The sequence below is a fragment of the Zerene cesonia genome, chromosome 15 (assembly GCF_012273895.1).
Source record: "Zerene cesonia ecotype Mississippi chromosome 15, Zerene_cesonia_1.1, whole genome shotgun sequence".
NCBI lineage: Eukaryota > Metazoa > Arthropoda > Insecta > Lepidoptera > Pieridae > Zerene > Zerene cesonia.
The window spans coordinates 6,504,025-6,520,532 of NC_052116.1; the positions used below are offsets into that span (position 1 = coordinate 6,504,025).

At 33.4% G+C, this 16,508-nt stretch overlaps 1 protein-coding gene across 1 annotated transcript in view; it reads right to left on the reverse strand.

Moving 5' to 3' along the window:
• Positions 1-908: 908 nt before the first annotated feature.
• LOC119832505 (voltage-dependent T-type calcium channel subunit alpha-1G-like) overlaps positions 909-16,508 on the reverse strand; it is a 16,755-nt gene continuing 1,155 nt past the window's right edge. The window contains exons 2-23 of the mRNA XM_038356167.1: positions 16,331-16,502; positions 13,958-14,234; positions 13,792-13,884; positions 13,479-13,711; positions 12,980-13,094; positions 12,388-12,477; positions 11,884-12,037; positions 10,302-10,495; positions 9,710-9,893; positions 9,423-9,633; positions 9,124-9,333; positions 6,728-6,893; positions 5,966-6,121; positions 5,758-5,892; positions 5,368-5,538; positions 5,011-5,211; positions 4,579-4,865; positions 4,160-4,329; positions 3,592-3,740; positions 3,145-3,253; positions 2,551-2,663; positions 909-1,058 (exon numbers count right to left, since the gene is read on the reverse strand). Of these exons, the coding sequence (XP_038212095.1) occupies positions 909-1,058; positions 2,551-2,663; positions 3,145-3,253; positions 3,592-3,740; positions 4,160-4,329; positions 4,579-4,865; positions 5,011-5,211; positions 5,368-5,538; positions 5,758-5,892; positions 5,966-6,121; positions 6,728-6,893; positions 9,124-9,333; positions 9,423-9,633; positions 9,710-9,893; positions 10,302-10,495; positions 11,884-12,037; positions 12,388-12,477; positions 12,980-13,094; positions 13,479-13,711; positions 13,792-13,884; positions 13,958-14,234; positions 16,331-16,502 (3,740 nt within the window). The remainder of the gene's footprint in view (positions 1,059-2,550; positions 2,664-3,144; positions 3,254-3,591; positions 3,741-4,159; positions 4,330-4,578; positions 4,866-5,010; positions 5,212-5,367; positions 5,539-5,757; positions 5,893-5,965; positions 6,122-6,727; positions 6,894-9,123; positions 9,334-9,422; positions 9,634-9,709; positions 9,894-10,301; positions 10,496-11,883; positions 12,038-12,387; positions 12,478-12,979; positions 13,095-13,478; positions 13,712-13,791; positions 13,885-13,957; positions 14,235-16,330; positions 16,503-16,508) is intronic.

A 16,508-nucleotide genomic window follows, 5' to 3' on the forward strand; every position in this document is an offset into this window, starting at 1 on the left:
AAAGCCTTAACTAAAAATATGGTAAATATAGAACGGGAAACAGACAAATTATGAACACGCTTGTGCATTCCTACTGATAATCATATTACACAACCAACTTTAAATATTACACTATCGTCTGTCTACTCATGTACGATTTATGAAAATTATTTTCATGACTTAAAAAATTACAATCTAATGTAGCATTTATTTCTAATTAACGGATTTATATTGACGGATAATTGATCTCGATTCCCAAATATGTACTAATTACAAGTATCACGACGATCGTAAATTAATATAACGTAACGATTCGTCTCTAACCACCATAATTAAATTAAGCGATTATTAAGTTTCGTGTTTATTTGCAAAGTATTTAATTCCCGTATATTTCAATGAACGCGTCTATTTGCAGATAAATTAATAAATAATTGGATGCTTTCAGTAATTAATATCGATATAATTTCGGATTTTAGGATATCAATATAATTGGCGTTGGGTACGACAAATTGGTTTTCTGTGATCAGCATTACAAAGACAAGGCTTCACTTTAGCTCGACATGCTATTGACAAATTATGAAAGCGATGCTAATAAGGATCAAAGCTCTTAGAATCCGCAATCTCCGTTAATTGAAATTCCTCCCGTATTGTGTGTGATGTTTAATAGGTGCAAATACTCTTGTTTCGCAACGAGGCGATGTTTACTTCGTTGTATGTTAATATTTTAAAATAATGCACATATCTATCTATTGATTAATTAAAAAGCAACAGAGGATTTAAAAAGAAACGAATTAATTTTTGCACTCGTTAAAAAGTATTTTATTTAAAGTGTATATACTACTAAATTTCAATTAAAACATACACAAGAAAACACGAATAGAATTCGAATTATGCAAAAAGCACAGATACGACATTGACAAAGAGAAAACTTACTTATTATCTGGGGCAAATATATACAGAGCATAATCCTCTTTTTCTTTGAGACACCCTGTCGGCTCCATAAAACGAAAAAGGTCCTTAAATCTAAATCTTCTTCTGTCGAATCTCGACGAAAATATACACACATTGTTTATTGTTACCTGTAAGTAAATTTGCGTGGGGTGAAAGTCATCCACCTTTGCAGTTTCTATTTTTAATGAACCCTAATAATGATTGAGAGACAGATACACAATAATATTTAATTCTTGTTTTATTTTTCGTTACATTTTTCAAATTTCACGCGGTACAAATATTCAATACAGTAATTGGTTAATGAATTTTTAACAAAGGTTAACAAATGACCGAATGAATGATTTTATTAACCAAACAAAGAGTACAAATAACAAATTCCGGCATCCAATTAGTCTTGTAAAAAAAGATGAAATGGAATCGTTTTAAAAATGTGACGCAAAATATAGATCACATTTTAGTATTTTAAATGTGTTGAATTTAATGTTTCTTGTGGAGTTAAAAAATTATAATGAGTCTTGTTTCTTAATGACTTGATCTTTTTAAAAATACACTTCTATTGTATACTATTCACAAGGGACTTATTATTCCAATTTCATATTATAATTTTTTACATTTATTAGCATAGCACATAAATTAATCATTCAATACTATACAAAAGTATTTCTTTAAGTAAACTACGTTGTAGTATTAGCACACATTAAGACGCTTTACCGTTTGCTCTATGTTCTAACATTTGTTCAGCGACTTGAGGTACTTAAACCTAATATAGCATTAAAACTATGAACTTAGTTCTGCTTGTTTTATTATGTTGTTTACTAGAGAAAGTTTAGATTCAAAACGTTAAAAACGAAAGCTTTTTGTAAGGAAGATATGTTTATTTATATTAATTAATATAACTTCAATTACATTTCTCACTTGTACTTAAAACACTTCAATTTCATAAAATCCACGAAGAAAAATCATTAGCGATCGTTAAAAAAATCTGAAAGTGCTCCTTCAATAGTTTTCTTTTGTCCATTTTATACTTTGTAGTTCATTAATCAAGAACAAGAGCTAGTCGAACATTAGTGTAGCGTAGAGTGGTCATTTGTCGAGTCGGTAATTATGAGAACTGACCAGTGTTTGAAATGCTTGTAAGTGGGTACCTACTTAATATTATTGACCATTTTTATTATACTGCGCTTATTTAGTTTATATTTGGTATCCTTTTATGGATAATAATAGATTGACGATATTATCTATTAATCGGTATCTATTAATAATTTATAACATTTTCATACAAGAGATATCGCGTCTCTTTGCACCTGAACTTGTAATCAATGTTTAGTTGTATTGTAGTAAACAAAGCGAATAGCAAATCACAGGTAAGATATTATTTTACTTTAGTCCCGGAAATAATAACAAAATGTTTAAAGCCAGAAACATCAAATAACTATTTTGTTATGCAGTTAATAACCATTAATTTCTCTCTTAGATATTATTTAACCTAGTACAGTTCTATGCAATATTGTCATATATAGAACGACAAATAAAAAAAAATCTTTAACAAATTAATTCGGTTATTTCAATCAACAATAGAATGCTCATTTCATGAAGCAAGCAAGAGTACCTAGTACCCACCTCCTCATTGATCTGTTTGATCAGCGGCAGCGGCTGGTTGTTGGCTCTGGGCAGCGCGTGCGCGCGCCCGCTCGCTGTCAGGTTACTCGCCTTCACCTCCGATACTGATGTCACTGTGGTATGGTATGGTCGAGTTTATGGTTTTATTCAATTTTAATATAAATATTTATATAAATAACTAGCGATCCGCTAAATGGGCTGTCTAAAACTGAAAGAATTTTTCAAATTGGACCAATATTTCCTCAGGAACTAGCGCGATCAAACAAACAAACTCTTCAGCTTTAATAAATAATTATAATATTAGTATACATTATAACATTTCTCTTTATTCTTCTTCTTTCTTTAAATTATATCTTTCTCTCTCTTCTAATTATATATTTTATTAACAATATGTAGAAGAATATCATAATATTATAGTCATAACATTTCCCGATAATTGTCTCACGTGACTCAAAAAATATAATTTTACAATTAGAACCAGTAATAAACAAATAATTGCACTGGTATTATATTGTAGGTACACTTCTGATAGTTAACGAGAGGGGATACCCTCTCTTAACTAAAACAGTCCATATTTAGTTTACGAAAAGATACCTGTTAAGTAGTCGTTGGTCAAGGAGAGTCTATGAGGCGGTGATTTAACGGTGTCCAGACGGACTGTTGAATCTGACGAAAATCCTGCTTCTGGAGCTTTCCACGATACCTGACAAAAGTATGTTAAAAGTATGTCAATATTTTAGGCCTCTAAGACTTTTTAATTAAAAAGACGACCAATACTTATATACTCTGTAAGTTTAACATCTCTAATACAATTTCGTATAATTAAGAAATCCTACAAAAATTAATGTATGTTTTTTACGTGAAATATCACGCGAAAACAACTGAACAGAATTTGACGATACTTCGTAGTGATGTAGCTTATGTATCAAACTAACACATAATAACCTATAAAATATTTCACATCCGGGAAAGGCGCTTTGTCTTTCCCGGATGAACCCGCACGGCACAGCTAGCTACCATATACATATCCAATACACTGACATCAGGTAGTATCGGCGTGGCGTGCGCGGACACGCGGCGCGCGGGCGCGGCGAGCACGCGCGCGCGCCCGTGGGCCAGCTCCGACTGCGTGTCGTTCTTTATCACGTTCGACGACGACAGGAGTATGTCGTTCTTGCGGAGGCTCGATCCTGTATTAATGTGAAGATGAAGTTTCATTGATATTTCGTTATATGTACGCGAATAAAGGGGTTTCAGTTTCAGGATGTTTTTTAGCTTATGCAGTGGTTAAAACAGTTAGAAATATACGGTAAAAGTTGTTAAATATCAATGAGTTTATCAGCCAGTCCTGAAACTGGCCCTTATACGGAGTATGCCTTGAGATGGTGGATTCACTAATTGATTTTGGAATAATTTAGTCATTTTAATAATTAACATATAGTAATTACGTTAATTATTGAAATGAATGTTATATATGTGAAATTAAAATTTTTAACAAAGATAACATAACAAAAAAAAGAACAATGCTTTCATAATATTAATCATACAAAAAATATTTACGTAAGCTCAAATATAACGTCCTTTATATTGCAATCAGGTGGTCACTTACCATTACATGCAATGTGGTCCCTTCCATTATTCAAAATGACGGCGTCGGAGTCAGAGCCAGTTCTTGGCTTCTTTTTTCTTAGACTCGGCCGAGAGAGTCTCCAGCTGTAGCCGCGTTGTACTCTGCATTTTTCTTCACCGTTGATAGTTGGAGTCGTTACAGTTAAACTCCTTAAGAATAAAATGATATTGTTATAAAATACCAAATTAATTAGAAGTACAAGACTCAAGAATAGTTCTGTCGATTTAGGCAAGTTAGACTAAACTCCTCAAGAATAATGGTCATCAAGATATTATTATAAATAGAAATGCAATTGTATTTTAAAATGTAGGTAGTTTAAAATTTTGTTAAGAACATTCTGTTATTTTTCGTTTTAGGTAAATGATGTCTTTCAGATAACTCAATAAAATAAAACTTACTTTTGCGAGCTCAACAAGCTCGATTTATCACTAACGTTTAGACAATTTTCGTCTTTAGCGATGGTTACTTGAAGATTCTTCTCCGGTATCATCGGCGATGGTACAGATCTAGGCGTAGATGGAGTACCGGGCGTAGTTGGTCTCGTTGGTGGAAGAGCTAAAGTTAATGGCGGAGGAGCTAAAGACATTGGAAGTCTAGCTTTCTCCGCACCTAAAGCTGCGGCAGCTGAATGGAGAGTTAACGTGTAACTGTTTGGAGGTTTAAGTAAGCCTGGTATACTCGCACACTGAAAAAATGAATAAATGATTTTTAATATCAATTTAGTTATTCTTTTAATGTTACAGTGTTAAGGTTATATAAGAATGAAAGAACAAATTAAAGCACAACGTAAAGAAAAAATATTATGCTGTGACAAAAATGTTGATACATACAGATGTGCGGTCAATCGAGTCCAAACTAGATAACATGGATGATCTCTCTAAACTTAAAGCTACGTGGAAATCTCGAAAGGACGCTCCGGGCTCTAATGTAGTGGAAGGCGAATCTTGCGGCGTGGCTGCTGTATGAGTTATCATTGGTACTACTGTACTGTTGCTGTGATCGTTGGCGGTGTTTGCTAACATTTTTGATTCCTAAAATATGAAAGTTTCTTAAGTTTTACACACCGTGTCGCTTTGAAGATACATATTGAGATGAGTAGTGACGACATTTCGAGGCAACATAAAATAAAACTTGATAATACATCTAAAAATAAAAGTTTAAAAACAAGTTCATAAGAGTTTACTCACTTTTTGTAAATTGCATTTGTTAGATTGTGCACAATCTTTACAGAGCGTAGGATTGTGGGCGACGGATTTAGGTTTTCGTCTAGATTTTATCACCTTGTCTTTATTGCCGCTTGGATCGTCTTTAGCTTTTCTTACATCATCGGCCGATTTCCAATAGTTTTTAATCTCATTCTATTATTGGATTAATAAGCAAACGTAAATAATTTCATATTGTGAAACTAATCAAGAAGAGGAAATTAAAAGGAACAAATAAACATAAGAATAATAGAAAGCGGGAATAATCATAGAAAAGAGCGGATAAAATAAACAAAGGTTTTGATAGACCAATAGGGTAAAGACAGAAAAAGACTAAAATAATATTCAGATTATAAATTTGCTTGATCATTTCACCTGAGAAAAGCTGTCACTTGAATGTGATCCTGAATTAGACTCATCGTATTGCAATTCGTTGTTGTCAGAAAAACATTCACTTGATAATTTAGACTTTGCCAATTCACGTTGTTCCCGCTCTCTTCTTTCGTTTCGCTAAAAATGCGATATTTTGTAAAGCGAAGCTCATTAAACTTGAATATTTAACGCATTTCCATATAACACATACCTCGGAACTAAACCCTTCTACTAAAATAGCAACAAGTAAATTAAATAAAACATAATTGCCAAATGTCATTAGCGCAACAAAATATAACGCAGCCCAATGACTCGTTTTTTCCATTCCATTAAATAGAACCACGTTCCAATCTTCTTGTGTCAATACCTGAAAACGTTGATGGATCATTTTACATCTTATCATTTTGCCAATAATTCTACCACAACATTTATCTGAAAATATTGAAAATATTTCCAATAAATAATAAGCAAGGTGTGCTGTCACATCGTGTTTAAGTCGTGCCGTAATGTTGGTATAAGTTGTAAAGTATTAAAACGTTTAAAACATAATACACCAATAAAAATAAAAAATAAATTGTTAGTACAGAGCGTGTTTGTGTTATCAATTTCTGCAGTGTTAGTGTACATTAAAAATTACACTGTTATAAAATTAACACAGACGGCGGTTTGGAGTACACAAGCAAAAGGGGTCCAGCATTACCTACTAATTGACTAACAAAGCAAGATGCACTAACTATTAAGCTTTGAAATTGAATGTAACATTAAACTGAAACCTAACTACAAACTAAATACATCAATAACAAATCCGAGTTTCTCGTGTCATGTTAATTTTAAATAACACATATTATTTCAGAGTATGTACAGAGAGTTGCTTTAATATCAATACGAGAAACACGCATATACCTCTATTTCATTCGAAAAGGGTCGCAAATAAATCAACAGTGTATTTGTCTACTCGTCTTTCAAAGCTTACCTGAAAGACAGTGACCGTTGCCCATAAGATGTTATTAAAATGTTTTCTGTCACATTCACACTTGGGATGATGCGATATGATCTCAGGGCAAGTACAGTCTCTCTCGGTGCCATTGTCTTCGACGAACTTGCAAAACTTACCACCGAATAGGTACATGCCCAGAATACTGCGTGGTGAGCCCGATGAGAAAATGAAAGAAAAACAAAATGCTAGGCGCATACGCCGCGACCGAACCGTCCTTAGCATTTCGTTGCGTTCACGACGATAAAACTGTTTCATAGTGCTTCCATAGCATGGTGTGAACAATGCGTGACATAACATGGATATGATGCTAGTACTGATTAATGAATTAATGATATCACATCATTAGCATCAAGCAGTGTTATCGTCGTTAAACGCTACTACCAACGGTCTTGTTCTTGTTAATGTATTTAATTTTATGAACGATTTTTATTGTTATTCAGTGCATGTTCCCCAATAAAAGATTAATAATATTAACATTCATCTTTAAATACTGCCTCTTTATATGAAAATCATAAAGATAGATGCTATAAAAAGTTGTATGAGAAAATTAAGAGAAAAATAAAGTGCATGTAAGATGTCCATTCTGTAAAATTTTAACTGCATAAATTTATCATTCATATAATGCATTCATGTCAAGTCAACCGAGTAATGCAGATAAGAAAATTGAATTGTTTTTCAGTTAAGACACTACGGTTTGTAATTTAACAGTTTAGAAGTAATTTGGAGAATCAGAGGATTTTGAGAAAGAAGAATGCAGGAATTTTAGTGAAAGTAGGAGAGAAATTGCATCAAAATAAATAAACCATGCTTAGTGACGCTAACTTCAACTGCATCAATTTATTTAAAAATGTAAACATTGTTTAAAAATAATAGAAGCAGCATGCAAAGTGATAGAAAAACTGTTTAAACTGAGCAGTTACAATTGTAGTAGTGGGAATAGAGAAACTCACGAAGGTAGTCCGCGTATCGGTTCGATCGACCTCAATCTAGCCTACTAAACAAGCTACCTAAATTTATGTGCACGTCAACAACGTGTATGAGATTATTGAGCGATTTTCTGTTAAATGATTGTGACACTAAATGATATTTGAGCAATTTGTTACGAATGGTACTATTTGTTTTCTATGCAACACTAGGCTAGCGGTTACGCGACTGAACGCCTGTTTAATTAAACACCATGATGCAAGGTTGCAATTTCACTCAATTTAATTTAATTTAGACAGGTGGTAGGATTTTATTCTTGCAGCATAGTGAGAGGGTTGTGTACTCGCGTGGTTAGTAGATTAGCCGTCACAATGACAATTCTCTGTTAACGGATGGTCATTCTGTCGTGAGTGTTTACTGCTGACGGACCCGAAGGTAAGCGTTTAGTATGTTGCAAGTTCAGTCTGTTTTTGAATTGTTTATTAGGTTCTTTAATTCAAAATGTTTAATACCTGAAAAACTGTGACAAAGGCCCACAAGAGAGTATCAAAGTTTTTTCTGTCACAATCAAGATCGCCATCTTCATCTTTCTTGCAGAATTTGCACCCGAAGAGGTTCATACCGAGGATGCTGAACGTTACCACGCAATATACGATTAGATAAGAAAAGTTACTACACTCCTTTGATATATAGAAGGAAAATGAAACAATTAAATCTAAAATGATAGGTGAAAAGATCAAGTGGAAATAAAATAAATAGAGAATAAGCACATAAGCGTGAGTCACTACTATAGATAAGATACTTTAAGATTAATAGGAGAGAAAAATGTGAAAAGTGTAGATAGTGGTGGTGTGTTGTGAATACAATGTTATAATAGAAGTAACTAACACAGGATTGTTCAAAGAAATAGGCGAAATCACTCACAGTTAAATAGTGCACGGGTTAAAGAATGCAGGTGTTACAAGTAAGTAGAAAATATTTCAGATAATGTTAAGACCCGTATAAATCTTCTTTCGCTATGAAAAAATGAAAAGATTGCGTAAGCAATCGGTTCATTGAAATGGCCTAGATATATCGTTTTCTACTGAAGCAATAGAAACTACAGGGTAATGAAATACAATTTTAAGGACACGAAGCGATGGTGATTGGAAGTAATAAATTTTTAGAACGATTTTTCTTTTTTTATAGTTATTGGACTAAAGTAAAAATTATAAAAGATAGATTCCCAGAAGAATTTGAAAGATAGATACAGCAGTTTTATTTATTTAACGATAATTTAAATCAATATAGATTATTTTGAAATAAACTTCGATTGATTTATAAATTGTATTTATTGCATGCATTTTAAAATAGATATCGATTTATTTTTATTTTTATTATTAATATACCCCATTAACAATTTTTCACTTAATTAATTCTAGCTTCTAAAAATTTATGTGCATATTTACCTGAATATAAATATAAAAAGAACGAGTAATGAAAAAAACACTGCAACATTGTCCATAGTTCGCAGCATTACGAAGAGTTGTCTTCTTAGGTTAGGCATAAATCGGACTAATTTCAGTATTCTCAAGAGTCGAAATGTGCGCAACACTGATAACCCAGAACTTCCGGCTAAATCATGTTCATGACCCATACTCTGAGCAAGCTCAAATGCACTGCACAAATTAAAAAAATAATTAAAAAAAACAATATAAAACAATCACATAATAGCAACTTAATTGTTATTTAAAGGCTCCACAAGTACCTCAAAATAACTATGACCCCATCAAACACATTAAATCCATTGGAAATATATTTGAATGGGCCTTCGGAAATGATTTTAAGTATCATTTCAACCGCAAATATAGCTGAAAATACGATATTACTAATTTCCACGATGACAGTCAGCTCTTCTGGTTGGTTGTGATATTCGATGCCCATTGACAAAGTGTTTATTAAAATCGCCAACAATATACCTAAAATAAGCCATACATATGAATGGTAAGAAGATTATATCAAAAGCTTAACATTGAATAGGTACAGCACAAATACCTTGCTGAAAGTATTTATGATTAACAATATTTTTTATATGTTTTCTCAGTATTGATAAAAGTCTATTTATCCGATTCCATAACAGTGAACACGCATTTGTAAATTTGTTCTTTTTCGTTTCTTTAGCAGCAGCCTCTGCCGCTATCAAATCAGCGCAACATGAAAAGTCTTCTATCTCTACGACCTGAAATCAAACGGGATTGGATGCCTAGAGTTACAGTTTATGTTAGTAATAAAAAAACCTTTGGATTGATGGATATATAAACAAGACTCTAGCAACGATAGGCATACAGATGATTCGTAAGTTTTTGCAGTATTTATTTAGTTGAAAGGTGCCTTTGTTAATATATTTTAGAATACAGATTTAAGGTAATGGGATTTATTCTGGATAGTTGTACAATTTTATATTAATTAACAATAAATTTTCGTTTCATAATTATGTTTTTACCCTGTCATTGTTTTGAACAAATTAATATGATTTTTGATTATTTAAACGTTACATTTGCGAATAAACACATTTTGTATGTTCCTAAGTTAATAAAACATGTCATCAAGTCATACGCAAATGGCTGGGACTGCCCAGTTCGCTCACCTTGGTATCGGGCTTGTCGTCGGCGGCGCGCTTGCTGATGCCCTTAGTGAGCTCCTCGAAGAAGGAGTCGAGCGCAACCTGCCCCGTGGGCAGGGCGGCGGACAGCGCGCCGGAGAGCGCGAGCAGCTCTTGGCACGACATGGCGCCGCCCGCCGCCGCGCGCTCCTCCGCGCTCTCCGCCGGCAACTCGAATTCTACGCGGATTTCATCGTCACGCGCGTACCCCGGACCATACTCTTAGGCTGGTATTAGAGCCACGCTTACCTTCACTGATAGCCGAAACGTATCCCCTTAAAGTTGTTTCAGAATATAGGCTGATACGTTTCGTCTGTCAGCACCGTCGGTCAGCGTGACACTAAAAACCAGCCTTAGCCCAGGGGGCGTTTAATTACTATTACTGTATAGTCATCATGGCACAACCAATTTTGTTATAATCATGAAATATCCAACGGCTGTCCTTATTAATACTTTTTTAATTTTATTTAATATCATGGTTTGACAAGTTTTAACGACTATTATTACTTTTTTAATTTAATATCATGGTTTGACAAGTTTTAATGTAGACGGGACAAATATATGTTAAACTTTTAATGATATGGATATAGTCGTCTTCTGCTTCAGCGGAAAAAATGAATATAAACGTAATTATGAGTTGTTGGTTAAACTATTTTTTATTCATACTTGTTTCCGTTACAAATGATATTTGGCTGATAGATAAGTAGATATTTATGCCGTATTCCTTGTGATATATCAATTTCACGAAATTAAAATTATGTGTTTATATTTGCAATAACCTTGAAATATTGTTCATCAAATTAGTGCTAAATCTAAATCTATTGTTAAAGTGTTTCTAACATCTATTATTTTTCTAGGGTTAAAGCTTTTTTTCACATTACATCTAAACTATAACGAGTTGATAAAATTTTTTATTCTAATTTCCTATTTGCCCTATTCTTTTTAATAAATAAGGTGTTAGATATCCGTAATTCCGTTAATACTCATTTTTCTTTCATGCTTTATGCTAATAAGCATTGGCAGGAATGTTACGTGATTTGTTATCTTCTTATTGAGTTAAATAATATGTTTATTTAATCTTTGTTGACAGATATTTATTCTTCAATTTCAAAAATTAATTTCAATTTCTTCAAAATACGTCAGCTGCTATATTTACAACCTACACTTATTATTATGTACATTTCGTATGTTCTATCCTAATCTCAATAGGTATAATTTTAAAAGACTGATAGTTATGAGTTCTCACATGAAACAAAAGTATAATATATTAAATACTAATAGTCAACATCCAGCAGATGATCTACAGTTTAGAGGACAGATAAGTATCAAGAGGAAGGAAATAGAAAATTTAGACAGCATGCCCGTCTAGATCTACAATCACTAGACTCACCACTTTGGCTCTTAAGCCAGTCACGTTGAGACAATGAATCTATAAAATTTCACTGATTATTAACTGGGAAAAGCATTAGTTCAGTTGCCAAAATAGAGAGAAAGAAAAAATTCGTAAAATTACAAGGCGATTGAAATGTGATGATTATAATATTGGTCTTAGTGGCAGGACACATACCAGTTTGCGTCATTTTCTCAGAGGAGCAGACATTGTTGGGATGCGCCAAGTGCGGAGCGTTCGGCGCGTGGAGCAGCACCGTGTCACTGAACATCACGGAGGAGCGGCGGCGCGCGAGCGACGGCGGCGACAGGAGCGACAGGTTCGATGCGTTCTACGTGCATAGAACATTTATTGGAATTATAACTGTCTGAAATAATAACTGTTATTTTCAACCGACTTCAAAAAAAGGCTAAGGTCATCAATTCGATTGATTTTTTTTGTGTTTGTTCCTCTTGTACCTCACCGGCTTCAACTTCATCAACTTTCTTCATTGTATTTCTTTTTAATTGAAAGCAGTCTGGCATGTGGTACCATGTCATTTATAAAAAGTCATAGTTCTCACAATTTGAAAGTAGTTTAGTTTTTTAGTTATTTTTTTTCGTTTTGTTTTTTTTCTATTCTTATAAAGATAATAAATTAAAACAGTTTTAGTACTGCATAGAATAATAAGATATTAAATACCTCGAGGTCCGCAGCCGAGAGCGACGGGACACGCAACAGGCTCGGTCGGCTGAGCGGCTCCTCTATATCTTCTGAGCTCTTGCCGTTACCCTTTTAAATTCATTTAATTATAATATAGAAGAACTATTGTTTATTTTGATAAATAAATCATTTTGTTACGGTAATTAGTAAATAATGGTGATCCATTATGAGTAAACCTTTAAAAACGCCGATGTCAATAGAATTTTTTAAATATTGTGCATCCCTTTTACAATTTACAAATTTCCGCCATAAATTGTTATCTTTTCCATTTCAGAACACACAACAACAACACAAATTAATAAATAAATTCTCTCATAATAATCAGTTATTACCGAAATATAAAGCTCTTACCAAAACACATACATACTTTACATTGGGTGATACCAGCAGTGACAGACGATATTATGGCGTGCCACTTTTTATATACAAATATAATATAATATATAATTTGATTTTTCTAAATAAAACTATGTATTTAAACAGTTTTATTTACAAAAGATTAATTATTACAAATTTCAATAATACTTAAAAAATAAAACAGAAAAAACTAAATTTATATAGGTTTTTTTACCTGAGGATGTAGTTTCGGGCAGCGGGGATGATGTTGTTTCGGTCGATTTGCTGGCAATTGCAAAGTTTCTCGACTTGTTCGCCATCGGAGTTGCGCTCGTTGATACCGGTAAACCCTACAATAATTTAACGACTTAAAGTTTGTCCTTAGTTTTGTTTATTTTCAATTTATCGCTTCGATGATTTAATACAACAAATTAAGGTCCCTAACTTTTGCGCCTTAAAAGTGAACGTTATAATTTAACTTGTGATAGACGCGCTTATTTCAATTTCATATTTAAAGTTTTTGCAATTGTAATCGTTAAACTAAATTTACATCAGATGTGAGTATAGATGAATGTTGTTGATTTGTTGAACAATATAGTATTCAAGTCGTATTTGCTGATTGAAAAATTTACGTTCGTAAAATGTTGAACCGAAGTTTGTTAATGCATATCAATAAATAAATATACATATAAAAATCAATTAAAAACAGCAATTTCATTTAATTTTTAATGTACCTGATCTTCTTTGCCATTCTTCTTTTAAATCTTCTCCACAGATGCGCTACGTATTTCACGATTTCCGCGTAGCACGTAGCCGGTTCACTGTTATTCGTAGACGAAGCCAAAGTTGAAGACGAAGTAAAGCGTGCACGTTCCGCACGCATACGTTCCATTTCACGTTTTTTGGTTTCGCTAAATTGAGTAGCGATTACGACCAGGCAGAGGTTGATCATGAAAAATGACCCAATCTACAAAACATACCATGAAAGAATGTTATGTATTTCGTTCACCAAATTCATTACTAGAATCAAAAGTAATAAACACTCACGACTATGAGCAGTACGAAATAAATCCAGTCCCAAAAACTGTGCGCGTCCTGTACATAATACATTATATCCGTCCATCCTTCGAGAGATATTACCTAAAAGTCGATAAAAAAGGATCACGAATAAATTTTACTTTTTACAAGTTACGTAGGCAAACAAGAAACTTACCAGAAATATAGCGACCCATGCGAGACCGATATTATCGAAAGAAATCGTTCCTTGAAATGGATTGGAGCCTCGCTGAGTACAGTTTGTATAATATTGATTCCAGTTCACGCATGAGGAGTTCGTTGGAGTGTTGTATGAAAACGGTTTAGCGGTCTCGTTGCATACTAGAGGCCCGTATCGGTACGGAGGAAAGTTTCCGCATTGGTGCATCCCGCTGTCTTCAGGCGTCGTACAAATGTAGTCTAGTTCTTTTGAGAACTCGTAGTAGAACGATATGCTGCATTCAAATATTATTACTCGTTAAAGTACTTAATAAACTATATCTTTAATTATTGTCACTTTCAAGGACTTTGTGTAAAATGAAGTAAAATCTTTTGTTTCAATTTAATATAATTTTAATGTGATTATTCATTATTTTCGGGTAGCAACCATAACAATGATACGACATCAGGATAAAAATTGTATTGATATTATATATGACTATCTTATAAATACCTACATACTACAACACAAACATTGATATCCATGAAGTACTTTGACGTGTGCATAACTAAATAGCGTATGTGATTGTATTATGAAAGCACTGAGCGATTCAAATGAACTAATTCAAGCATTATTAATAATCATGCGATTACTGAAACGTTGAATGGCACATTGAAAGGGCATGCGGACAATGAAAGCGAAGGGGAAGGATAAAGGGTAAGAATAATTAGTTACGGATTTCAATGTAATTGCCGATTAAGGGTATTCAGAAAGTCAGGTAAACATTGGATCTGAAATGATTTATGCCGGTGGGCTACTCGATTCGCATTAATAGCAGTTTGGGCGTAATAGTGATCTTACTAAGTTGGCCTTTTGTAATTCAAGGAAAGGCCACAAAACATCGAGAGAGCAATTACATAAGCGAGTTTATGTTCAAATGGTGCGATAATTAGTACCTGGTACTATATTCCCTCTTTTAATCCATAGTTTGTTATGTAATATCGTGTAAGATTCGTATTGATATAGGGCTATTAACTTAGTCATTGATGATGATAATGTAATTACATTAATTGACTTGGCTTTTATAATTGGATTATATTTTATATATTAGTGTAAATATTGATTTTATAAAGAATCGTTAAGAGATCAGTGTATTTACATTTTGTGCATTTGAATAAAATTAGTAAGTTTGAAAAATATAGTGTTTATTATGTAGTTATAGATTCTAAGAGTAGATTAACAAGTGTTGTAGGACTATCTGTCGTGTAACTGAATTTGATCAAACTGGCAGTTTTATGTGTTAACCTGAACGAGTAATTAAAATGAAAAATGGGTTAAGTGTTGTGAGAGCTAATGTCATAATAAAACTGCCAGCTCGTAAGGGAAGCAGAAACAAAAGCACATCTGGACGGCAGATGTGTAAAGGTACACGTTACAACAATTTCAATGTTTTTAAGAGAAACACTTATTTTATCGCAAATTCTTACGAGTTCACTCTGACGCGCACTCTGTACCATTCGGACAGGTCTCTGGAACACAAATTGATGAGGTGGTGACGGGTGTCATGTTCCTACGATCTGTTCTATGTCAATATATTAATAAGATGAACAAGTTAAAAATACGTCCAATACAAACTTTTCAAACATCGCCTTTCAAATGTTTGCTATTATTTATGTATAGAGCTACATTTTTAACTCATTCAATTTATAAATTCAAAAAATAGGGCATATAATAACTACGTAATGTTTCTACCACAAACAAATAATCTCTTCAATTTCATATAGAGTTTGTATAGTTAAATGCAGGAGTTAACTGGCTATGTATCTATTTGGATTCAAATTTCGCACCTCATGAATCACCATGCGAGTATCAAAAACTGTATTTCATGTGAGACGTGAGTATTGACGGAATGCAATATTTAAGTGTTAAACGTAAGCATTGACCGCATGCGCATTTGTGTTAATAATGTACTATATAAGTAATGTAAAATGTTGAATGGAGTGGAGCAGCCCTGGATGTGCTCGACATAAGCGTTAAATATTGCATGCAGTCAACTTTAGCGATGGGACGTGCCGCTAAGACTAGCGATCTCGAGCAAATGGTATGAAATAAAAAACTCATTTTTACTCTTATTTATTCAAGAGCTGTTGAAATTTATATTCTGTTTCCGTTATTCAATTGTTGGACGTTCTGGAAAGTCTCTTTTGAGCTAAAAATATAGCGGTATAAAATACTGGATCCATTGACGACGGTCTCGCAACGTTGAGGTTTTTCAGATGGAAATTTTTAACAAATGTTTTTTCTTCTGACAAAAAATATTTTTACAATATCAATGCATCAAGTATAAGGCAATATACCATTAGGTTCGTGCAATAAATAAAACTGACATACTTGGGTCGAAGCACGTTCGTCGGGAGGACGAGTTCGCATCGCTGCCTCAGAATACCTTCCCATAATTGCACACCAACTATTCCAAATATGAAGAAAACGAAGAAACAAAGCAGGAGAACGTTTCCTAACATTGGTAATGTATCCAGCAATAGCATCACTAGAATTCGCATACCTGTAA